Raw genomic sequence first — 21,281 nt, forward strand, 5'->3', positions numbered from 1 at the left:
ACAGCAGTTTATGACCACATGTGGGGTATTGCGTTACTGGGAAAAATTGTGTAACAAATTGTGGGGTGCTTTTTCTACTTTAGTCCTCGTAAAAATAAAAAATTTGAGAGTAAACGACATATTATAGGTAAAATATAGAAGTTTCCATTTTTACGGCCCAATTCTAATAAATTTGCTGAAACACCTGTTGGGTCAAAATGCTCACTACACCCCTAGATGATTTCCTTGGGGTGTGTGGTTTCCTAAATAGGATCACTTTTTAAGGGTTTTCACTGTACTAATACTGCAAATGCAGCATTACGTAAAAAAAAAAAAAAACATACCAGCAAAATGTTTTCTCAATAAACCAAACGGCACTACTTCCCTTCTGAGCCCTGTATCGTGTCCGAACATGATACCTTCAGTTTGCTTTAATTCCTGTAAAACACCTAAATCATTAACGAACTTCCTAAATGCTGTTTTGAATACGAGAGAGTGGAAGTTTTTAACCTTCTAATGACCAGCCCATTTTAAACCTTAATGACCAAGCTATTTTTTATGTTTTTCCATCGTCGCATTCCGAGAGCTATAACTTGTTCATTTTTGTGTCGATATAGCTGTATCAGGTCTTGTTTTTTGCGGGACAAGTTGTATTTTTTAATAGCACCATTTTGGGGTACATATAATTTATTGATTAACTTTGCTAAACTTTTTTTTGGGGGAATAGAAAAAAAACTAACATTTTGGCAGACTTTTTTGTGTCCTAAATCTACGCCGTTTACCGTGTGGTATAAATAACACAATAACTTTATTTAGCGGGTTGTTACGATTGCAACGATACCAAATTTGTATATATTTCGTATGTTTTACTACTTTTACATCGTAAAAACACTTTTTTTTTCAAAATTATTTGTTTTTGTGTCTCCATATTTGAAGAGCCATAACTTTTTTATTGTTCCGCCGATGCAGCTGTATGAGGGCTTTTTTTTGCAGGACGACTTGCCGTTTTTATTGGTACCATTTTGGAGTAGATGTGACTTTTTGATCACTTTTTATAAAAAAAAAATTTAAGGCAGGATTCACAGAAAACAACAGCAATTTTTCCATTGTTTTTTATTTTATTTTTTACGGCGTTCACCGTGCGTGTTAAATAATGTAAGAACTTTATAGTTGGGGTTGTTACGGACGCAGCGATACCAAATATGTGTAACTTTTTTTACTTTATTTTGTTGTTTTTAAAATAATAAAGCATTTTGTAAGTGGAAAAAGTGGGTTTTTCATATTTTTTTTCCACTTTTTTTTTTACATTTTTACTAGTCTCGATCGCTTTTATAATACACTGCAATACTTCTGTATTGCAGGGTATTACTGCCTGTCCGCTTAAAACGGACAGGCATCTGCTAGGCCATGCCTCTGGCATTTACTACTACCTTTATTAGGCCCCCGGCTGCCATAGAAGACACAGACACTCAGCGATCTTATTGCCGGGTGTCGGTGGGAGAGAGAGGGAGCTCCCTCACTCTCTCCAAAACAACTCAGATGCGGCGCTCGCTATTGAGCGCCGCATCTGAGGGGTTAAATGGGTGAGATCGATACTGATATCGATCTCACCCGTTCGAGCAGGGATGTCCCCAGCCCTCTGCTACCTCTGGTAGCTGAGAGATTTAACTGCTCCCTGCTCTGTTTATTTATTCTGATGCAGCACCGTGGAAAGGTGTATGCATCAGAATAAAGCCCATTAGGGGCCGCCGTGAAAAGGCATATTGGCGGTCACTAACGGGTTAAAAAGGGGTTTCTATAGGCCCTTTAAAAGCACTTCAAAACGGAATTAGTGCCAAAAATATTTACTTTGCAAATGTTGAAAACGCGAAAAACTGCTATCAAACGTTTATGGTAAATCAATGTTTGTTCAGTTTTCAACAATAAGAAAAATAAAAACGTTATACATACATACATCTATCATACAGCTTATGCCACTGTGATAAATTTGGAGCAGTTCTGCCTCTCTGGTCTAGTTTTATACTGTCTAACTTTAAGACCGTATTAATACATCTCCCCCAAGTGTGTTGTTCTGTTTGATAAGCAATTTTAGGCTGAGGAGAGGCTAACTACTGTTACAGAAAAATCTGCCAAATAATCACTTTATATACCTCACGTGTTTCTAGGTCTGAGAAAGTTGGACTGTGGGGTTAGTGACCCTTTAAATAGAACACCTATTCCCACCGGTGTGATTTCATTATCAATACTAGTGAAATAACACATAATTAAACCAAACCTTATTCTGTTCATTTTCAACGTCACTGTGTGAATGTATTATTTGCATAAATACTGTCTGAGTCCCATAAATATAGTAGTAAATTATTATTGTTTACCTGTAATACTACCGGCAGGTTTGTGTTGACCTTGTATTCACTACTGTCATGTGAGGTTCTTCAACATTGCCATAGTTACATTGTCACTTACACCCCCTCGCTATAGGGAAAAAGGGAACAAAGCGCACATAGTGCATGAGCCTGTAAAATATGAGAACAATAGGATAAAGGTGGTCAATTATGCTGACCTGATGTTGTTATGCTAGGAGCATGTACCTAACCTGACGAAGAGGCCGGTACGGCCTTGAAACACGTTGTTGTTGTTGTTGTACAAATAAAAGCAATTTTCAGTACAGCTGCGCCCTCGGATATTCCATTTTTTATCCCCCTATCTCCTGGACTTACACCCCCTCAGCCCACTCATTGTGACTCACTCAATGCATGCGGTTTATGCATTCAGAGCTTACCTAAGCAATGCGGAAGGAGTATTTCAGCTTTTCATCATTTTATTACGGTCATCTGCTATTTTTTTTTAGCTTTTTATCATTTTATTATGGTTCCTGAAGAAGCCACCAACAATGGTTAAATACACAACAAACTGTATTTTTTATTTAACCGTTTCGATGCCTGGGTTTTTTGGACATTTTGCACCTCCGGTAGCCAGAACCATTTATATACTTTTGAAATGTAGAAATAATAAAAAATAAAAAAAAAATCATACTATACTCCCATACTTATATTTTTTATTAAAACACTTTGACGCAAAATTGCATGACGGTGCATAAAGTGTACTTTTTCATTAAAATGCATAAAAATTCATATTTGTGGCTAAAAGTCGGAACCAAGCAGAAAATTAGATGTCCAACATCTCCTAAAAATAAAAGTTAAAGATAGGCGGAGTTCATACATACAACTTAGGCCTATGTCGACATTCAAATATGTTCATAAAATCACGAGAACCGTGGGGGCCAAAAATCTGGTTTTAAGGGCCTGTTCACATCAGCGTTGGGCTCCCATTCATAGGTTACGTTCGACCTTTCCGTCGGAGGAACCGATGAACGGAAAACCAAACGGAAACTATAGCTTCCGTTTGTATTACCATTGATTTCAATGGTAATGCTTCTGTTGCAGTTGGTTTCTGATTGTTTCCGTTCTGAGTCACAGCAATGCCATATTTACGTAAGCAAGAACAAATCACAATATGTCAGGTGTTCCAATGCACATTCTTATAATAATTATGAAAATTAAAACATTAAAAATAAATTATTGCTGCGACAAAGCATGAATCTTCATACAGAATACAAGAATTTAACAGTGGGGAAGAAAAAAGGGAAAGAGGGGGAAGGAGGGGAAAAAAAAGAGGAAGGGCGGTAAATAAATAATAGAGTGAGAGAGACTTGAATTCTATCAAGATATATTAATAGCCGAAAAGTAATTTGTAAATCAGCTACATAAACTCAGACTAAGAAGAGACCCCTATGATCCTTCATATACCCAATTTTGCATGTCTTGCGAGACTCTATACACATCTCAATAATACCAACGTTTCTGAAAAGCATCAAATACGTCATGGACAGTGGCCACCATCTTTCCATTCTGCATATGCAATTTAGGGCTTCCACAAATTCAAGTTTTGGAGGAGATGTGGTAGATTTCCAATATCTTGGTATGACAGCTCACCCTGCCCCCAAAGAATATCGCAGCAGGCCCTTCTTGGCTTTTGAAAGGGAGCCTGGCAGCAAGGACAATAAAGCAATTTCAGGAGTTTATTTGGTTGTATAGATGGAAAACTGAGCTGCAAAATTAATAAATCAGTAGACTAGTCCACCAGGTATGATGGTTGGAACCTGCTGCATTACCACATCTCCAATAGACTTAAGAGGCAGAGGGGAAACTATCTATGAATCTGTTATGGCTATCAATACCATCTAGAAAAGATTTTAAAGTTACGCTCTTGAATCCTCCAGAACAGCGAGAAGCGATTAGTTGATACATTTTATGAATTTCTTCCTTTGTAACAGTCCGATCCAAATCATGTTCCGACAGGATCCCTGTCCCTAAGCAACCTATAGAGTGAGGAAATTGTATGGTAATTGGGTGAGGATTGGGAGCACAGTTTTTCAAGGGAGTGAGTGACCTATGGAGAGATTCCTTAAGGTTAAGGGAAAAATAAAAATGCAGCAGTGTTCTATATAGAAACCATTCTCCAAAATCTGTCTCCGAGAGATCCAACATGGATTTCAATGAGGTATCAGAAATAACGTGTCTCAAACGGGGTCTCTGTAATCCAAAAACCTCGGTCCTTTCCAAGTCCGCAGGAAATCGTGGATTATCATAGAAAAGTGTCAGAGGTCCCGGAAGAGAGAAGAGACCAAATTTCTCAAATATAGAGTCCCATGGCTGCATTGGTAGCTGGGGGTCCGGACTCAGGAGACAGCTAAGGTAATACAGAAAAATGTAACAAGGATAGTTGAATTTTCAGTTGTATCTACTGTTTGGATAGGGAATGGTAACTAAAATCCAGAACCCAAGCACAGACCGCGGCTAAATCATAAAGATGTATTTTCGGCAAACCTGTCCCTCCCCTGCCAAGATGGCAGGTTAGGAGCGAATAGCTTAGTATCGGAGAACTAGGGGCCCAAATAAATTTGGTCGAGAGTGCACGCAATTTAGTAAAGAAAAATATGCAGAATGGCTATGGGCATTGTTTGGAAAAAATAAAGAATCCTGGGGAGGACGTCCATTTTAAGTGCTGCCATTCTACCAAACCAAAATAGCGTGAGGGATTTCCATTTAAGCAGGTCCCCCCTACGAACCCATTGCAGACAGAACTTTCAACAGCAAGTCCCAATTGTGAGACTAGCTCCATAATAGTGGAGACATAGCAGATCCTGGTATCTGATGGAAAATAATCAGGTCGTATCTACTGCGATAGACCATTTGGCACTTTTCTCTGCTAGGTGGGTCCAACAGTTGTGGGAGAGCTGGCCAGTCAGAGAGGCTGACCAGGGGTAATTCTAAGATGCCCAGAAACTTAGAGAGGTCTCCCAATTATTTAAACACAGCCGTTCTGCCATTATGTCTGGCAACAATTTAAAGGGAAAACCCCAACGGTATGGAATTTCTTTAAACTTTAGGGCCTCAAGCAGAGTTTTCAGGGCTCTGTGGAGCTGGAGAGTGCAATGTGCAAGATCAGACAAAAGCTGTATTTTAGTACCTTTAAAGTCAACAGACCCTCGCTGCTGCCATGATTTTGTCCTTCTAAAAGAGAAAAGATGACACACTGCGCCACATCATGTAAATCAATCAGGATAAATCGGGTAGTAGAAGACAGTAGGTGGAGTCTTTCACCTGGTCAGGTTGTACCAATCCAGGTACAAACCTGGTGTAGACAAGGACGATGTATATAGTGTCCAGTCGCCTGCAGCTATCCCCGAACTGTTTCACCACCACAAAAGTATCATGATGAAAAGTCATGCAAAAACAGGGATTAAATGTAACGCTTCCAACATCCAAACGGTAGTTTGTAAAGAAAAAGGGATTTATTAACCCCTTCCCGTCATTTGTTGTAAGTATACATCATGAAAAGCCAGTGCTTCCCACAATTTGTCGTATACTTACGACAAATGGATGCCACGGGCTCAGAAGCTAAATCCGTGCCATCATCCTCGGTATGTTACAGTTGACACCCTGCTGTAACGGCAAAGACCGGAGCTAGCTAACGGCTGCTATGGCAACAGAAGGCCTAACAATGACTCCCTGTTCTGCTAATTATGGAAGCTGATTAGGACCTTCCTGGAGGCGGAGCCTAATCGGCTTGCTGTCAGTAAATGACTGACCATTCTAATACATTGCACTACATAGGTAGTGCAATGTATTAGAAGATAAATCAGACATTTGGACCTTCAATTCCCTAGTGGGACTGTAATTTTTTTTTAATAAAAAATTTAAGTTTCAAGTAATAAAATAAAACAATTACCCTTTTTCCCTTATCAAGTCCTTTATTATTGAAATCAATAAATAAACCGTAAATATTTGTTATAGCCACGTCCGTAACGGCCTGAACTATAAATATTTTATGTTATTCATCCTGTACGGTGAACGCCGTAAAATACAATAACGAAATAGTTGTTTTTGGTCACCGCCGTCAAAAAATTTGAATAAATAGTGATAAAAAAGTTGCATGTATCAAAAAATGGTACCTATAAAACCTACAACCCCTTCCACAAAAACAAGCCCTCATAGAGCTCCATCGATAAAAAATTAAAACGTTATGCTTCTCACAACATGGCGACAGAAAAAATAGATTCTTTTTTCAAGAGTAATTTTATTGTGCAAAAAGTTGTAAAACGTAAAAAAGCGCTATAAATTTGGTATCGCCGGAATAATACTGAATAAGGTTAACATGTAATTTATAAAGCATGGTGAACATTGTATAAAAGAAACGTAAAAAAACTATGCCAGAATTGCTGTTCTTTTGGTCACCTTGCCTCCCAAAAAATAGGATAAAAAGTGATCAAAGGTGTTTCAAGAGGCGATATATCAAGGCCCTAAAATTAGGGAACCAGGAAGGGTAAGGCCCAAACATATCTACTGGAAGCGAGGGTGCTCGTATTATACCAGGAGAACACTTTCCCAGCAAAATTCCCCAAACTGCAAAGGTGCGGAGTGTGGATCAAAAGGGGGTTAAGAAAGGACTCCATTTATCAGTGCGACACTGGCCTGTGCAGAAAGGATTGCTTCACAGCGTAACACACATCTATGGATTATTTTATTGTTTTTTTTTACCCCATTATTATACCACCTTATTATACCCTGATATACTCCGCACAAATTACATATTCCCCCACATTATAAATTTAATTACCAGTAAAACTCCAAACAAATCTACTACCAAGCAAAATCCGCGCTCCAAAAGCTAATGGCGCTGCCTCCCTTCTGAGCCCTACACGGTTCCCAAACAACAGTTTACTTCCACATATATGGCATCGCCATACCCGGGAGAACCCTCTTAACAATTTTTGGAGTGTGTGTCTCCAGTGGCACAAGCTAGGCACTACATATTTGCCACTGAAATGGCATATCTGGGGAAAAATTGCAAATTTTTACTTTGCACCATCCGCAGCGCAATCATTTATGGAAAAGACCTGTGGGGTCAAAATGCTTACTAAACCCCTTAATAAATGCCTTGAGGGTGTAGCTTCCGAAATGGGGTCACTTCTCAGGGGTTTATTTTATTTCACATCAGAGCCCTGCAATTGTGAACCAATACTTTGTAAGTCGCCAAATTAGGCCTCAATTTTGCATGGTACACTTTTCAATCCTGAGCCCTGTTGTATGTCCAGGCAAAAGATGTAGGGTGTTTCTAAAACCAGGAATCACAGCATAATAATTAGAGAGCTGTCTTTTCAAGATGGCACAAGCTGTGCACCACATATTGGTATATTTATGGATACATTGCCATTTTCACTCTGCAACACTAATTTCTGGAAAACACTTGCAGGGTAACATGCTCACTACACCCAAAATGTTTCCAAAATTAGGTCACCTCTCGGGGCTTTCCACTGTTTTGGTCCCGAAGGGGCTTTGCAAATGTGACACAGCGCCCAGAAACCAATCCTGCAAAATCTGCACTCCAAAAGCCAAATGGCACTCCTTCCCTTCTGAGCCCTACCGTGTGCCCAAACGGCAGTTTATGACCACATATGGAGTATTGCCTTACTTGGGAGAAATTGCTTTACAATTGTTGTGGTACTTTTTCTTCTTTCATTTGTTGAGAAAATGAAAAAGTTTAAGCTGAATCTACATCTTATTGGAAAAAAAAAATTTCTGTTCACTGCCAAATTCTAATAAAAACTATGAAAAACGTGTGGGGTCAAAATGCTCACTACACCATTAGATGAATTCCTCAAGGGGTGTAGTTTCCTAAATAGTCACTTTTGGGGAGTTTCCACCTGTACCGGCATCTTAGGAGCTTTGCAAATGCGACATGGTCCGAGAAACCAATCCCGTAAAAGCTGTGCTCCCAAAGCCAAATGGCGCGCCTTCCATTCTGAGCCCTGCCGTGTGCCCAAACAGCAGTTCATGACCACATATGGGGTATTTCCGTACTCTCGAGAAGTTGCTTTACAAATGTTGGGGGGACTTTTTGTTCTTTATTCCTTGTGGAAATTGTTTTGTTTTTTTTAAGCTAAAACGACGTCTTACTGGAAAAAATTTAATTTTTGATTTTCACGTCCAGTTTCTAATAAAATCTATTAAATATCTGTGAGGTCAAAATGCTCACTACGTCCCTAGATGAATTCCTTGTGGGGTGTAGTATCCAAAATTGGGTCTTTTTTGGGGTTTTTCCTTTGTTCTGATACCACAAGACCTCTTCAAATCTTACATGGTGCCTAAAATATAATCGAATAAAAAGAAGGCCCCAAAATTCACTAGGTGCTCCTTCGCTTCTGAGGTCTGTGCTTCAGTCCATTAGCACACTAGGGCCACATGTGGGATATTTCTAAAAACTGTAGAATATGGGCAATAAATATTTAGTGCGTTTCTCTGGTCAAACCTCCTGTGTTACAGGAAAAAATTGATTAAAAATAAGTTTCTGCAAAAAAAAATGAAATTTGTAAATTTCCTCTGCTTTAATTCTTGTGAAACACCTAAAGGGTTAGGAAACTTTCTTAATGCTGTTTTGAATAGTTTTTAAAATGGGGTGATTTATTGTGGTTTGTGTTGTATCAAAGCCACTTCACAACTGAACTGGTCCCTGTAAAAATAGCCTTTTGAAATTTTATTTAAAATATTGCGAAATTTCTGCTAAAGTTCTAAACCTTGTAACGTCCTAGAAAAATAAAAGCATGTTCAAAAAGCAATGCCAATTAGCAACTAGTTTGTGTGGCATAACTATCTGTCTTACAAGCAGATACATTTACATTTTTTAAAGTAGTTTACAATTAAATACTGAAGGTACACTCCTTGTAGCCTTTTTTGGTCACTTCCGGTACCGGAAGCAAGACCTGGGCACGTCACTATTGTGATGTGATCTGGGTTGTCTCTGTGATCTTGACTCCTTATTAGGGGAGACAACTCATTTGCGCATACTATTTTGCATTATTTACTAGCGCTTGCGCATACCTCGTAGTTAGTTGACGTGTAAACAGGAAGTGGGGCAGTGTGTATCCCTGAAACAGGAAGTGAGGCAGTGTGTATTCCGGTAACAGGAAGTGGGGCAGTGTTTATCCTTGAAACAGGAAGTGGGTCAGTGTGTGTCATGTGAATGTCATTAACTTCCTTGTTCCTGTTTAGATTTGGCGCCTAAACTGTGCCAAATTACTTATTTTATTCTGTGACTGAATAGGTCTACAAAAGTTATTGAAAAGTTTGGAACCCATGATGAGACAACCTCTTTTTATATGCCCTATTAGGGCATATGGACGCCATAGAGGTGTTAAAGGGTGGCTCTTGCTCTGGAGGTCCCATGTATTACATGTTGGTACATTCATTTAAATGGGCAGGGAGTAATACTATATTGTCCATACTGTGGGTAAAGTGTGGACCTCTGCAGCTTCCCAAGTGATAACAACTGATTTTCAGGGGTTTCAGGAGGTGGACCCACTACGATCAGCTGGAGAATTGTCTAGACTGGTCATGATTAATGAACCATCAAACATCATGACCTCAACATGATTTATATTCTGTGTAAAAAAACAAAGTTTTTTGGTTGATTACAGACAAATACTGGGCCACCAGATTCATATAGTGGCTAGACACCAACTATGACTACTTAAAAATGATCCAAAATACAACCAGCCAGGATATTTGTTTCAAGCTGTATAAACAGCACTGTTCTGGCACAATCCCTATTCAGAGTCACTCGTATGATATAAAATGACTTTTATTTCAGGTAACAGACAACGCGTTTCGGGGTACAGAAGACCCCTTCCTCAGGTCAAAAATAAAGACATGTGTACAACACACAAACTTGAAAGTGCGTCAGAATGCTCAGGGCCGTTAAACCAAAGCCGTGTTCACAGCAGACCAGAAAAAACATTCGTTTAAGTTCTTTAAAATGAAGATGTTTCTTAGTCCAAAAGAGCTATATGCTTAAATATAATCTTTAATGTTCTAGCATAGTTTTTTGGGTTGTTTTTTTTTGGAATACATTTGTTTGTTGAATCTGTTAGTCTGTTGACCTGTGTTTTGGTCTACAGCCTCTGTCACTTAACAAAAAGCCTTGATAAATGATTCTTAGTGCAAAATTTTCAGGTTTTGTTTTTTTTCTCTTATAGATATGACTTGTCTGTTGAAGTCATCTACCAAATCTGGCTTGACTCTCCAGGAATGCCGCAGGTGAATTTTTTTATATTCTTTAGCAGGAACGGTTGATAAAACAAAACAATGGAGAAAATTTATCAAATAGTTTGCCCCAGCAAAAGTTGTATAAAAGTTGCAAATTATGGCACATGCCTGGTTTGTGCTATAATTTGTGAGTTGTATCTCAGTGGTCTGACAAATTTATGAAGCTTAATATGGTTGTGCCACGAACAAAATTGCACCTAAAAGTGCTCCTTATTTGAAGCTAATACTTTTCCCCATTGGAAGCATTTAAATAAAAATAATTCAAATAAGTTTTAGGTGCAGTTTCGTCCATGGTACAACCCCTTTAAAGCCAGAAAATAGCGAAGCGGTACAAATTTACGTTTGCTCATAGCATGTATAGATTTCATTTTCTGGCTTTATCACAGCCCAAAATGCACCACATTTATTAAGAGGGGTTTGCCTCCTAATAAGTTTGGTGCATTTTACTCCAACGCACTTGAGATTAACACTGGGGTATGAATTGCCTTAATAAATATCCCCCAATATCCCTATCATAACAAAAGTTGTAGAAGTTTTGCGCCTGATAATTCACACATAATTCACGATGCTTGATAAAGACCCATTCATGGGTTGAAACTTTGCGAGTGTTTTTATGCTTGGTGAATAAATCAAATACACTTCTTTGGATTATCTTGAGTGCTGCAGCTCCTTTCTTCGATTGATAATTCACGCAACTATTTTCCCAAAATATATCTAAAACCTATTTTTCCCCAGTATGCTCTAAAATATCACTTACTGTTCATTGGTTAATTTAAAAGAATTGCAGATTGATAAATATGTTATTCGACTAAAGGAAAGTATGGATGTAAAGTATGAATGTGATGTTAAGGATCTGCCAGGCACAGCTTTTGTATCCACGCCCATAGGTAATCAGTCTGCACCTGCTTCTATGTCTGTGAGACTGACTCCATCTTCCACCACTCAGGATGGCAGGCTTAGGAGTGGGAGAGCCTATCACAGCCTGGCCAGACGGAGCTAGCTCCCGCCCTCTGTCTATTTATACCTGCCTTTCCTGTTCCTCCTTTGCTTGTGATTCTTCTCGTGTGGTTTCCTGGCCCAGCTACAGCTTCTAACTATTTGATCCTGCTCCATACTGACCCTGGCTTTCTGACTACTCTCCTGCTCTGCGTTTGGTACCTCGTGCACTCCTGGTTTGACTCGGCTCGTTCACCACTCTTGTTGCTCACGGTGTTGCCGTGGGCAACTGCCCCATTTCCCTTTGCTTTGTGTTCCCTTGTTTGTTTGTCTCATGCACTTACTGAGCGTAGGGACCGCCGCCCAGTTGTACCCCGTCGCCTAGGGCGGGTCGTTGAAAGTAGGCAGGGACAGAGTGGCGGGTAGATTAGGGCTCACTTGTCCGTTTCCCTACCCCCGTCATTACAGTTTTAGTAATTGAAGTGTCAATGAGTCTCTGAATTAATCCTCTTATGCAAGAAATGCAACAACATCCACAAATTACAAGTATGGCTGCCACTGTTGCTAAGGAAATCAATAGACTGGATATGTGGCGCACGGTGAACGCTGTAAAAAAAAGGAATAAAAAGCCATAGTAGAATTGCTGTTTTTTAATCACCACGCCTTTTAAAATATATATTATAAATGCTCATCAAGAGGTTGTATGCACCCCATAAAAACTACAATGAATTCCTCAAGAGGTCTAGTTTCCAAAATGGGGTCACTTTTAAGGGGTTTCCCCTGTACTGGTACCTCAGAAGCTCCACAAATGCGACATTTGAGAAAATGAAAAATTTTGCGCTAAAGCTACGTCTTATTGGGAAAAATTTTAATTTTTATTTTCACTGCCCAATTCACATAAAATCTATGAAACACCTGTTGCGTCAAAATGCTCACTACACCCCTAGATTAATTCCTCAAGGGGTGTAGTATCCCAAATGGGGTCCCTTTTGGGTAGTTTCTTCTTTATTCCTTGTAAAAATTAAAATTTTGTAGCTTTTATCTGAAAATATATGGTATTTTCAATTTCACAGCCTAATTCCACAAAATGCAGCAACAAAAAAACATATGGTCTAAATGCTCACTATAGCCCTCGATAAATTCCTTGAGGGGTGTAGTTTGCCAAATGTGGTCAGTTTTGGGGGTTTCCACTCTTTTGGCACCACAAGACCTCTTCAAACCAGACATGGTGCCTAAAATATAATCTAACAAAAAGGAGGCCCCAAAATCCACTAGGTGCTCCCTTGATTCGGAGGCCCGTGTTTTAGTTCATGAGCACACTAGAACCATATGTGGTATATTTCTAAAACTGAAGAATCAGGGCAATAAAAATAGTGAGTTGTGTGTCTCTGGTAAACCCTTCTGTTTTACAGGAAAAAATTGAATAAAAAGGATTTTCTGACAAAAAATGAAATTTGTAAATTTCACCTCTACTCTGCTTTAAACTCCTGTGACACACCTAAAGGGTTAATAAACTTTGTAAATGCTGTTTTGAATACTTTGAGGGGTCTAGTTTCTATAATCGGGTGTTTTATGGGGGTTTCTAATATATAGGCCCCTCAAAGCCACTTCAGAACTGAACTGGTACCTAAAAAAAAAAGGGGCTTTTGAAATTTTATTCAAAATATGAGAAATTGCTGCTTATGTTCTAAGCCTTGTAACATCCTAGAAAAATAAAAGCATGTTAAAAAAATTGATGCCAACATATAGTAGACATATGGGAAATGTGAACTAGTAACTATTTTGGGTGGTGAAAACCCTCTGTCTTACAAGCAGATGCATTTACATTCAGAAAAATGCTATTTTTTCCAAATTTTCTCTCAATTTTGCTATTTTTCACAAATAAACACTGAATATATCGACCAAATTTTACCATTAACATAAAGCCCAATGTCTCATGAGAAAACAGTCTCTGAATTGCTTAGATAGGTTTAAGCATTCTGATATTATTACCACATAAATTGAAATATGTCAGATTTGAAAAATGGTCTCTGAGCCTTAAAGAGGCTCTGTCCCCACATTATAAGTGCCCTAACTCCTACATAATGTGATCGGCGCTGTAATGTAGATAACAGCAGTGGTTTTTATTTAGAAAAACGATACATTTTTACCAAATTATGAGCAATTTTAGATTTATGCTAATTACTTTCTTAATAGACAACTGGACGTGTTTTTACTTTTTGACCAAGTGGGCGTTGTAAAGAGAAGTGTATGACGCTGACCAATCAGCGTCATACTCTTCTCTCCTTTCATGTACTCAGACATTTACTGAAGTGTCTTAAGAGTGAATAGACATCGCTTCCAGCCAGGACGTGATGTCTATTCACAATCCCGACACTTCGGTTACGTTTGTGTGGGACTTAATGACAGCACAGCGTGATCTCGATGTGCTGTGTGAGTAAGTCACACACAAATGTTACTGAAGTGTCGGGATTGTGAATAGCTGGAGGCAATGTCTATTCACTCTCAAGACACTTCAGTAAAGTTAACGTGTGAGTAAGTGACAGCACATCGTGATCTCGCAAGATCACGATGTCGGAGTACATGAATGGAGAGAAGTGTATGACACTGATTGATCAGCGTCATACACTTCTATTTACAACGCCCACTTGGTCAAAAACTAAAAACACGCCAAGTTGTCTATTACGAAAGTCATTTGCATAAATCTAAAATTGTGCATAACTTGGTCAAAATTGATAGTTTTTCTAAATAAAAACCACTGCTGTTATCTACATTACAGCGCCGATCACATTATGTAGGAGATAGGGCACTTATAATGTGGTGACAGAGCCTCTTTAAGGCCCAAACTAGGCTGTGTCCTTACGTGATTAAAATAATAATAATAATCATAATTGGCTGTCATCCTCAAATGTGTTATAAATATGTACTGCACATGAAAACCGCAATAAGCTACTAAAATCAAAAAATTTTGAGAGCGCAAAGCATACTGTGGATAAAAATACAACTGAATAATTTATACACATAACCACCTTCCTGCACCTTTGCATCAAACAGCGGTTATAAGAAAAAAATTGCATGTAAATACTAATGCTTACTCAAGCAGACAGATTATGCAAACAAAATTCACTCTGCAATAAACTGTAAGATGTGAGGAATTCATACATACTGTAAAGGATCTGCCAGGCACAGCTTCTGTGTCAACGCCCTTAGGTAATCAGTCTGCACCTGCTTCTATGTCTGTGAGACTGACTCCATCTTCCACCACTCAGGATGGCAGGCTTAGGAGTGGGAGAGCCTATCACAGCCTGGCCAGACGGAGCTAGCTCCCGCCCTCTGTCTATTTATACCTGCCTTTCCTGTTCCTCCTTGCTTGTGATTCTTCTCGTTTGGTTTCCTGGCCCTGCTGCAGCTTCTTGAACTATTTGTCCCTGCTTCATACTGACCCTGGCTTACTGACTACTCTCCTGCTCTGCGTTTGGTACCTCGTACACTCCTGGTTTGACTCGGCTTATTCACTACTCTCCTGCTCTGCGTTTGGTACCTCGTACACTCCTGGTTTGACTCGGCTCGTTCACCACTCTTGTTGCTCACGGTGTTGCCGTGGGCAACTGCCCCATTTCCCTTAGCTGCTCGGTACCCTTGTCTGTTTGTCTGACAAGTGAGCCCCAATCTACCCGCCACTCAGTCCCTGCCTACTTGCAACGAACCGCCCTAGGCGACGGGGTACAACTGGGCGACGGTCCCTACACTCAGTAAGTGCACGACAGACAACCAGACAAGGAAACACAGAACAAAGGGAAACAGGGCAGTTGCCCACGGCAACACCGTGAGCAACAAGAGAAGTAAACGAGCCGAGTCAAACCAGGAGTGTACGAGGTACCAAACGCAGAGCAGAAGAGTAGTCAGTAAGCCAGGGTCATATGAAGCAGGGTCAAATAGTACAGAAGCTGCAGCAGGGCCAGGAAACCAGCTGAGAAGAATCACAAGCAAAGGAGGAACAGGAAAGGCAGGTATAAATATACAGAGGGCGGGAGCTAGCTCCGTCTGGCCAGGCTGTGATAGGCTCTCCCACTCCTAAGCCTGCCATCCTGAGTGGTGGAAGATGGAGTCAGTCTCACAGACATAGAAGCAGGTGCAGACTGATTACCTATGGGCGTGGATACAGAAGCTGTGCCTGGCAGATCCTTAACAGTTATATTGTTTTCCATCCCACATAGAAACTGTAAGACTGTATATTAGCAGCAATGTAACATAATTCTCCTGTGTATTGAGCTGCTGGGTAACCTGATCTCTCACTAGAAACAATAGAGAAGCAGATATTCAAGGAGGGTAAATCCTGTCAGTTTCTTTTCCACTTTCTCCTCAGTGTGTGGCTGCTGCTGGTTCTGTGTGTATGCAGTAAGAGACTCCGATAACCCATTACAAGCAGCTGTCTCCTCCTCCTCCTCTAGCACAAGCAGCTGTGTCTTCCTCTAGTTCACACGGGGCGGATATGCTGCGCAAAAGCAGTGGCTGCAGTGGTCACATGGGATGAAACATCATCCCTGGTGGCCGCGCTGGAGGGAGGAACTCAGACTTTTTGGTAAGTATGAGTTGTTTTGTTTTTTTCTGTGTTGCGCTTTTTGCGGCTGGATTGCTGCGAACCCATGACCTCCCCACTGAATTCAATGGGGAAAATCCGCAACAAATAACCAGCGTTTACGCAAATACAATTGACGTGCTGTGGAATAAAATTCTGCACTGCAGGTCAATTTCTGAACGGTTTTTCCGATCTGTATTTACGCAACGTGTGGATGAGATTTGTTTTGAAAAACGGCCGAAAAATCGGAAGCAGAACGCCTCCAAACATCTGCCCATTGATTGCAATGGGAAAAACGGTGTTCTGTTCCGATGGGCCGTTTTTTTACGCAGCCGTTTTTCATTGACTCTATTGAAAACTGCTCCAAAAACTGCCGTAAAAAAACGCAATGAAAATCGCGAGTGGCTTAAAAAACGTCTGAAAATCAGGAGCTGTTTTCCCTTGAAAACAGCTCCGTATTTTCAGACGTTTTTAGTCTTTCGTGTGAACATACCCTAACCGTTTAAAAGCAATTGTCTCCTCCTCCTCTTTTTGGGCTGCATAATACACAGGGAAATCTTATTCCGTTTCTGATAAAATAATATTTTATATGAAATAAAGTTCAGGCTTCAGACAATTTTTTGCTTATATGCATTTTGCTGATTTGCTGCCTATTAGGGTTCTTTCATCAATTAATTTACCAGATTTGAGATTCGATTTTGGTGAATTTATGAGAAACGTAGGTGAATAGATTCGTACATTGTATTCGATGGACCAGCCAGAACAGTGAATCTGGCGAATTGATTCACTTACCCCTAAGGCCTCATTTACATCTGCGTCGGGGTTCTGTTCATGGGTTCCGTCAGACCTTTCTGTCAGAGGAACCCATGAACAGAAACCAAACGGAAGCCATAGCTTTCCGTTTGCATTACCATTGATTTCAATGGTAATGCTTTAGTTGCTAATGGCTTCTGTTAGCTTTCTATGGAATCTGTCCTGGCTCAGGGGACATCAGTTGTGGCGCCATAGGGCGCTGGACCTATGCAGGAGCCGCATCCAAAAACGTTATCTGCAGTGTTTTTGACTCGGTATCCCATCTATGTTAACTGGGACCGGATGAACACCGGGTGTTGCCACATCCACCTTCCGACAGCACCCGGCGGGAAGGTGGCCGGGGGTATTTCCTGCTGTCGAACCCAATTCTGAAGCAGGGAACCATCAGCTCCCTGTTTCAGAATTAGTTCAGAGTGGAGGAGCAGAGGGAGATCCTCCGCTCGCCGAGGACTCCCCCGACACATCGCTACTTTAAGCTCGGCAAAGCCCTTGACGTCACTGTCCATATATGGACAGTGACGTCAGTGGCTACTGATTGAGCGGAATCCATGTTGCCGATGATCTGGCCGGTGATTCATTGATGTCAGGGACTCCTCCTGGAGCTGACTCCCCGGCCAAAGTCGGCAACGGGGATTCGGCTCAAAGAGTAGCCTGAAGTCACTGTCCATATATGGACAGTGACGTCAGTTGCTACTGATTGAGCAGAATCCCAATTGCCGATGATCTAGCCGGGGATTCCGCTCCTAGAGGAAACCCCTGAGGTTACTGTCCATCTGGAAGGCGATTCCTCTGCTAGAGGGAGCTTCAGTGGCGCTATCTAGAGGGGAAGGAAGGTAGCGCTATATACAGTGGGGATTGCGCGATCTACAGGGGGGCGCTGTGTGGATTAATCTACACGGGGTACTGTGGCATTATATACAGAGGGCACTGCGGCATTATCTACAAGGGAAGGGGGTAGCGCTATATAAAGTAGGGGTTGCGCTATCTGCATGGAGGGCGCTGTGTGACACAATCTACAGGGGCGCTGTGGGGTGCCATCTACAGTGGGCGCTGTGTGGCGCCATCTACAGGGGGCTGCGTGACATTATCTACAGGGGGTGTTGTGGCATTATATACAGAGGGCACTGCGGCATTATCTACATGGGGGGTGTCACTATATACAGAGAACAAATAGTTTCCACAGCACTGGACTGCAGGTGGGTGCACGCCTCAATTGGACCTGGTCCGCGGTCCTCGATATCAGGCAGACAAAAATGGACAGAGGCAGCACTTCCAAAAAGCATCAGCAGTTTATTCACCCGTGCGACGTTTCAGTCCAATGCTTGAAAATAGTCCTGTTGGACTGAAACGTTGCACGGGTGAATAAACTGCTGATGCTTTTTGGAAGTGCTGCCTCTGTCCATTTTTTGTCTGCACTATATACAGTGGACATTGTGGCATTATCTCCAGGGAGGTGTAGCACTATATACAGAGGGCACTGCGGCATTATCTACAGGGGGTGTGGCACTATATACAGAGGCCACTGGCATTATCTACAGGGGGTGTGTGCCACTATATACAGGGGGTGTGTGACACTATATACAGGGGGGTGTGTGGCACTATATACAGAGGGCACTGCGGCATTATCTACAGTGGGTGTGTGGCACTATATACAGAGGGCACTGCGGCATTATCTGCAGAGGACACTTTCATTATCTACACATGAAATTCATCTGTTTTTAAAGATTTATCAAAAACAGAAAACACGGAGACGGAACAGATGCAAAACGGTCGTCAAAATCGGACCTAAATGGACATTTTTAACGACCGACACCCGAACCCTGTTGTGTGAATATAAATAACAGCAATCTCTGCATGGTGTGGGGTGGGTAGAAGATGCGGGGTGAGATTGGGTAGCTGTATAGGCGCCACAAACTTGCTACTCCCTGAAGTTAGGGCTATTGTTTGGCGTTATTGCAGGCTCACAAGGCTGCTTCGAGGATCTGATTTGAGGTCAGTGGACAGCAGCTGCCTTCTGGGCTCTCCCTCTCTTGGCGCCGACCTTGGTGCTGCACTGAATATGACAAACGTGACATTACAATGTGTATGTCAGACTTCAGTGTAGCGCTGAGGCTGTAACAGAGAAGAAGAGCCCTGACATGGTACACAACAAGTATCTAATCTATCATGTACCCAATCTATCACAAGCTATGCACCACTCTGATAAAATGGGCACATTTTCAGACCCTAGACGACCTTTTTGGTGGACCATTGTGGTAAAAACTGATGTTAAATACAGATGGTAAAAACTGATGGCAACCAACGACTAGGGATGCACGATGCATCAAAACTTTGATACTGTTTCGATACCATGCACCCCAAAACCGTTCAATAATGTTATTTAATGTATTTCGATACTAAGCTGTGCAGCCACATGTATGAGAGCTGTGTAATACAGCCATCGCGCCCCGCTCCTGAGTCCTGACAAGTGCGCGCTGTCAGGATGATGCGATGCGGCCAGCGCTGCACTAATGATTGCCGGCAATGAATGCAGAACATGGTGGGCGCACTGCACAACACCCCCATGTTCTGTCCTCAGTGCCTGAACTGCCGCTCATTAGTGCAGTGCCGGCCGAATCACCTCATGCTGACCGTGCACGCACTTAATGTCAGGAGCGGGCAATGGCTATATTACACAGCTGCAGCCCCGCTCTATAACGGCGGAGATCAGAGAAAACTTTCATCCCTGCCGCTATTCTCCTGAATGCTGTGATCAAAGCTGACTGCAGCATTCAAGAGGAAAGTGAGAAGGGGGAATGCCCCTTAGATCGCATCACAGGAATCCCTGTAACGCGATTGAGGGACATATCATATACAGTGAAGGAAATAAGTATTTGATCCCTTGCTGATTTTTTAAGTTTGCCCACTGTCAAAGACATGAACAGTCTAGAATTTTTAGGCTAGGTTAATTTTACCAGTGAGAGATAAATTATATTTAAAAAAAAAACTGAAAATCACATAGTCAAAATTATATATATTTATTTGCATTGTGCACAGAGAAATAAGTATTTGATCCCTTACCAACCATTAAGAGTTCAGCCTCCTCCAGACCAGTTACACGCTCCAAATCAACTTGGTGCCTGCATTAAAGACAGCTGTCTTAAATGGTCACCTGTATAAAAGACTCCTGTCCACAGACTCAATTAATCAGTCTGACTCTAACCTCTACAACATGGGCAACACCAAAGAGCTTTCTAAGGATGTCAGGGACAAGATCATAGACCTGCACAAGGCTGGAATGGGCTACAAAACCATAAGTAAGACGCTGGGTGAGAAGGAGACAACTGTTGGTGCAATAGTAAGAAAATGGAAGACATACAAAATGACTGTCAATCGACATCGATCTGGGGCTCCATGCAAAATCTCACCTCGTGGGGTATCCTTGATCCAGAGGAAGGTGAGAGCTCAGCCGAAAACGACACGGGGGGAACTTGTTAATGATCTCAAGGCAGCTGGGACCACAGTCACCAAGAAAACCATTGGTAACACATTACGCCGTAATGGATTAAAATCCTGCAGTGCCCGCAAGGTCCCCCTGCTCAAGAAGGCACATATACAGGCCCATCTGAAGTTTGCAAATGAACATCTGGATGATTCTGAGAGTGATTGGGAGGAGGTGCTGTGGTCAGATGAGACTAAAATTGAGCTCTTTGGCATTAACTCAACTTGCCGTGTTTGGAGGAAGAGAAATGCTGCCTATGACCCAAAGAACACCGTCCCCACTGTCAAGGATGGAGGTGGAAACATTATGTTTTGGGGGTGTTTCTCTGCTAAGGGCACAGGACTACTTCACCGCATCAATGGGAGAATGGATGGAGCCATGTACCATCAAATCCTGAGTGACAACCTCCTTTCCTCCACCAGGACATTAAAAATGGCTCGTGGCTGGGTCTTCCAGCACGACAATGACCCGAAACATACAGCCAAGGCAACAAAGGAGTGGCTCAAAAAGAAGCACATTAAGGTCATGGAGTGGCCTAGCCAGTCTCCAGACCTTAATCCCATCGAAAATTTATGGAGGGAGCTGAAGATCCGAGTTGCCAAGCGACAGCCTCGAAATCTTAATGATTTACAGATGATCTGCAAAGAGGAGTGGGCCAAAATTCCATCTAACATGTGTGCAAACCTCATCATCAACTACAAAAAACGTCTGACTGCTGTGCTTGCCAACAAGGGTTTTGCCACCAAGTATTAAGTCTTGTTTGCCAAAGGGATCAAATACTTATTTTTCTGTGCACAATGCAAATAAATATATATAATTTTGACAATGT

The 21,281-nt window shown here is 41.5% G+C and overlaps 1 protein-coding gene across 1 annotated transcript in view; it reads left to right on the top strand.

Moving 5' to 3' along the window:
• AOPEP (aminopeptidase O (putative)) overlaps positions 1-21,281 on the top strand; it is a 546,765-nt gene that overhangs the window by 376,927 nt on the left and 148,557 nt on the right. Inside the window, exon 11 of the mRNA XM_075828817.1 lies at positions 10,574-10,634. Within this exon, the coding sequence (XP_075684932.1) occupies positions 10,574-10,634 (61 nt within the window). The remainder of the gene's footprint in view (positions 1-10,573; positions 10,635-21,281) is intronic.

This window comes from Rhinoderma darwinii, chromosome 1 (genome assembly GCF_050947455.1).
Source record: "Rhinoderma darwinii isolate aRhiDar2 chromosome 1, aRhiDar2.hap1, whole genome shotgun sequence".
Lineage (NCBI taxonomy): Eukaryota > Metazoa > Chordata > Amphibia > Anura > Rhinodermatidae > Rhinoderma > Rhinoderma darwinii.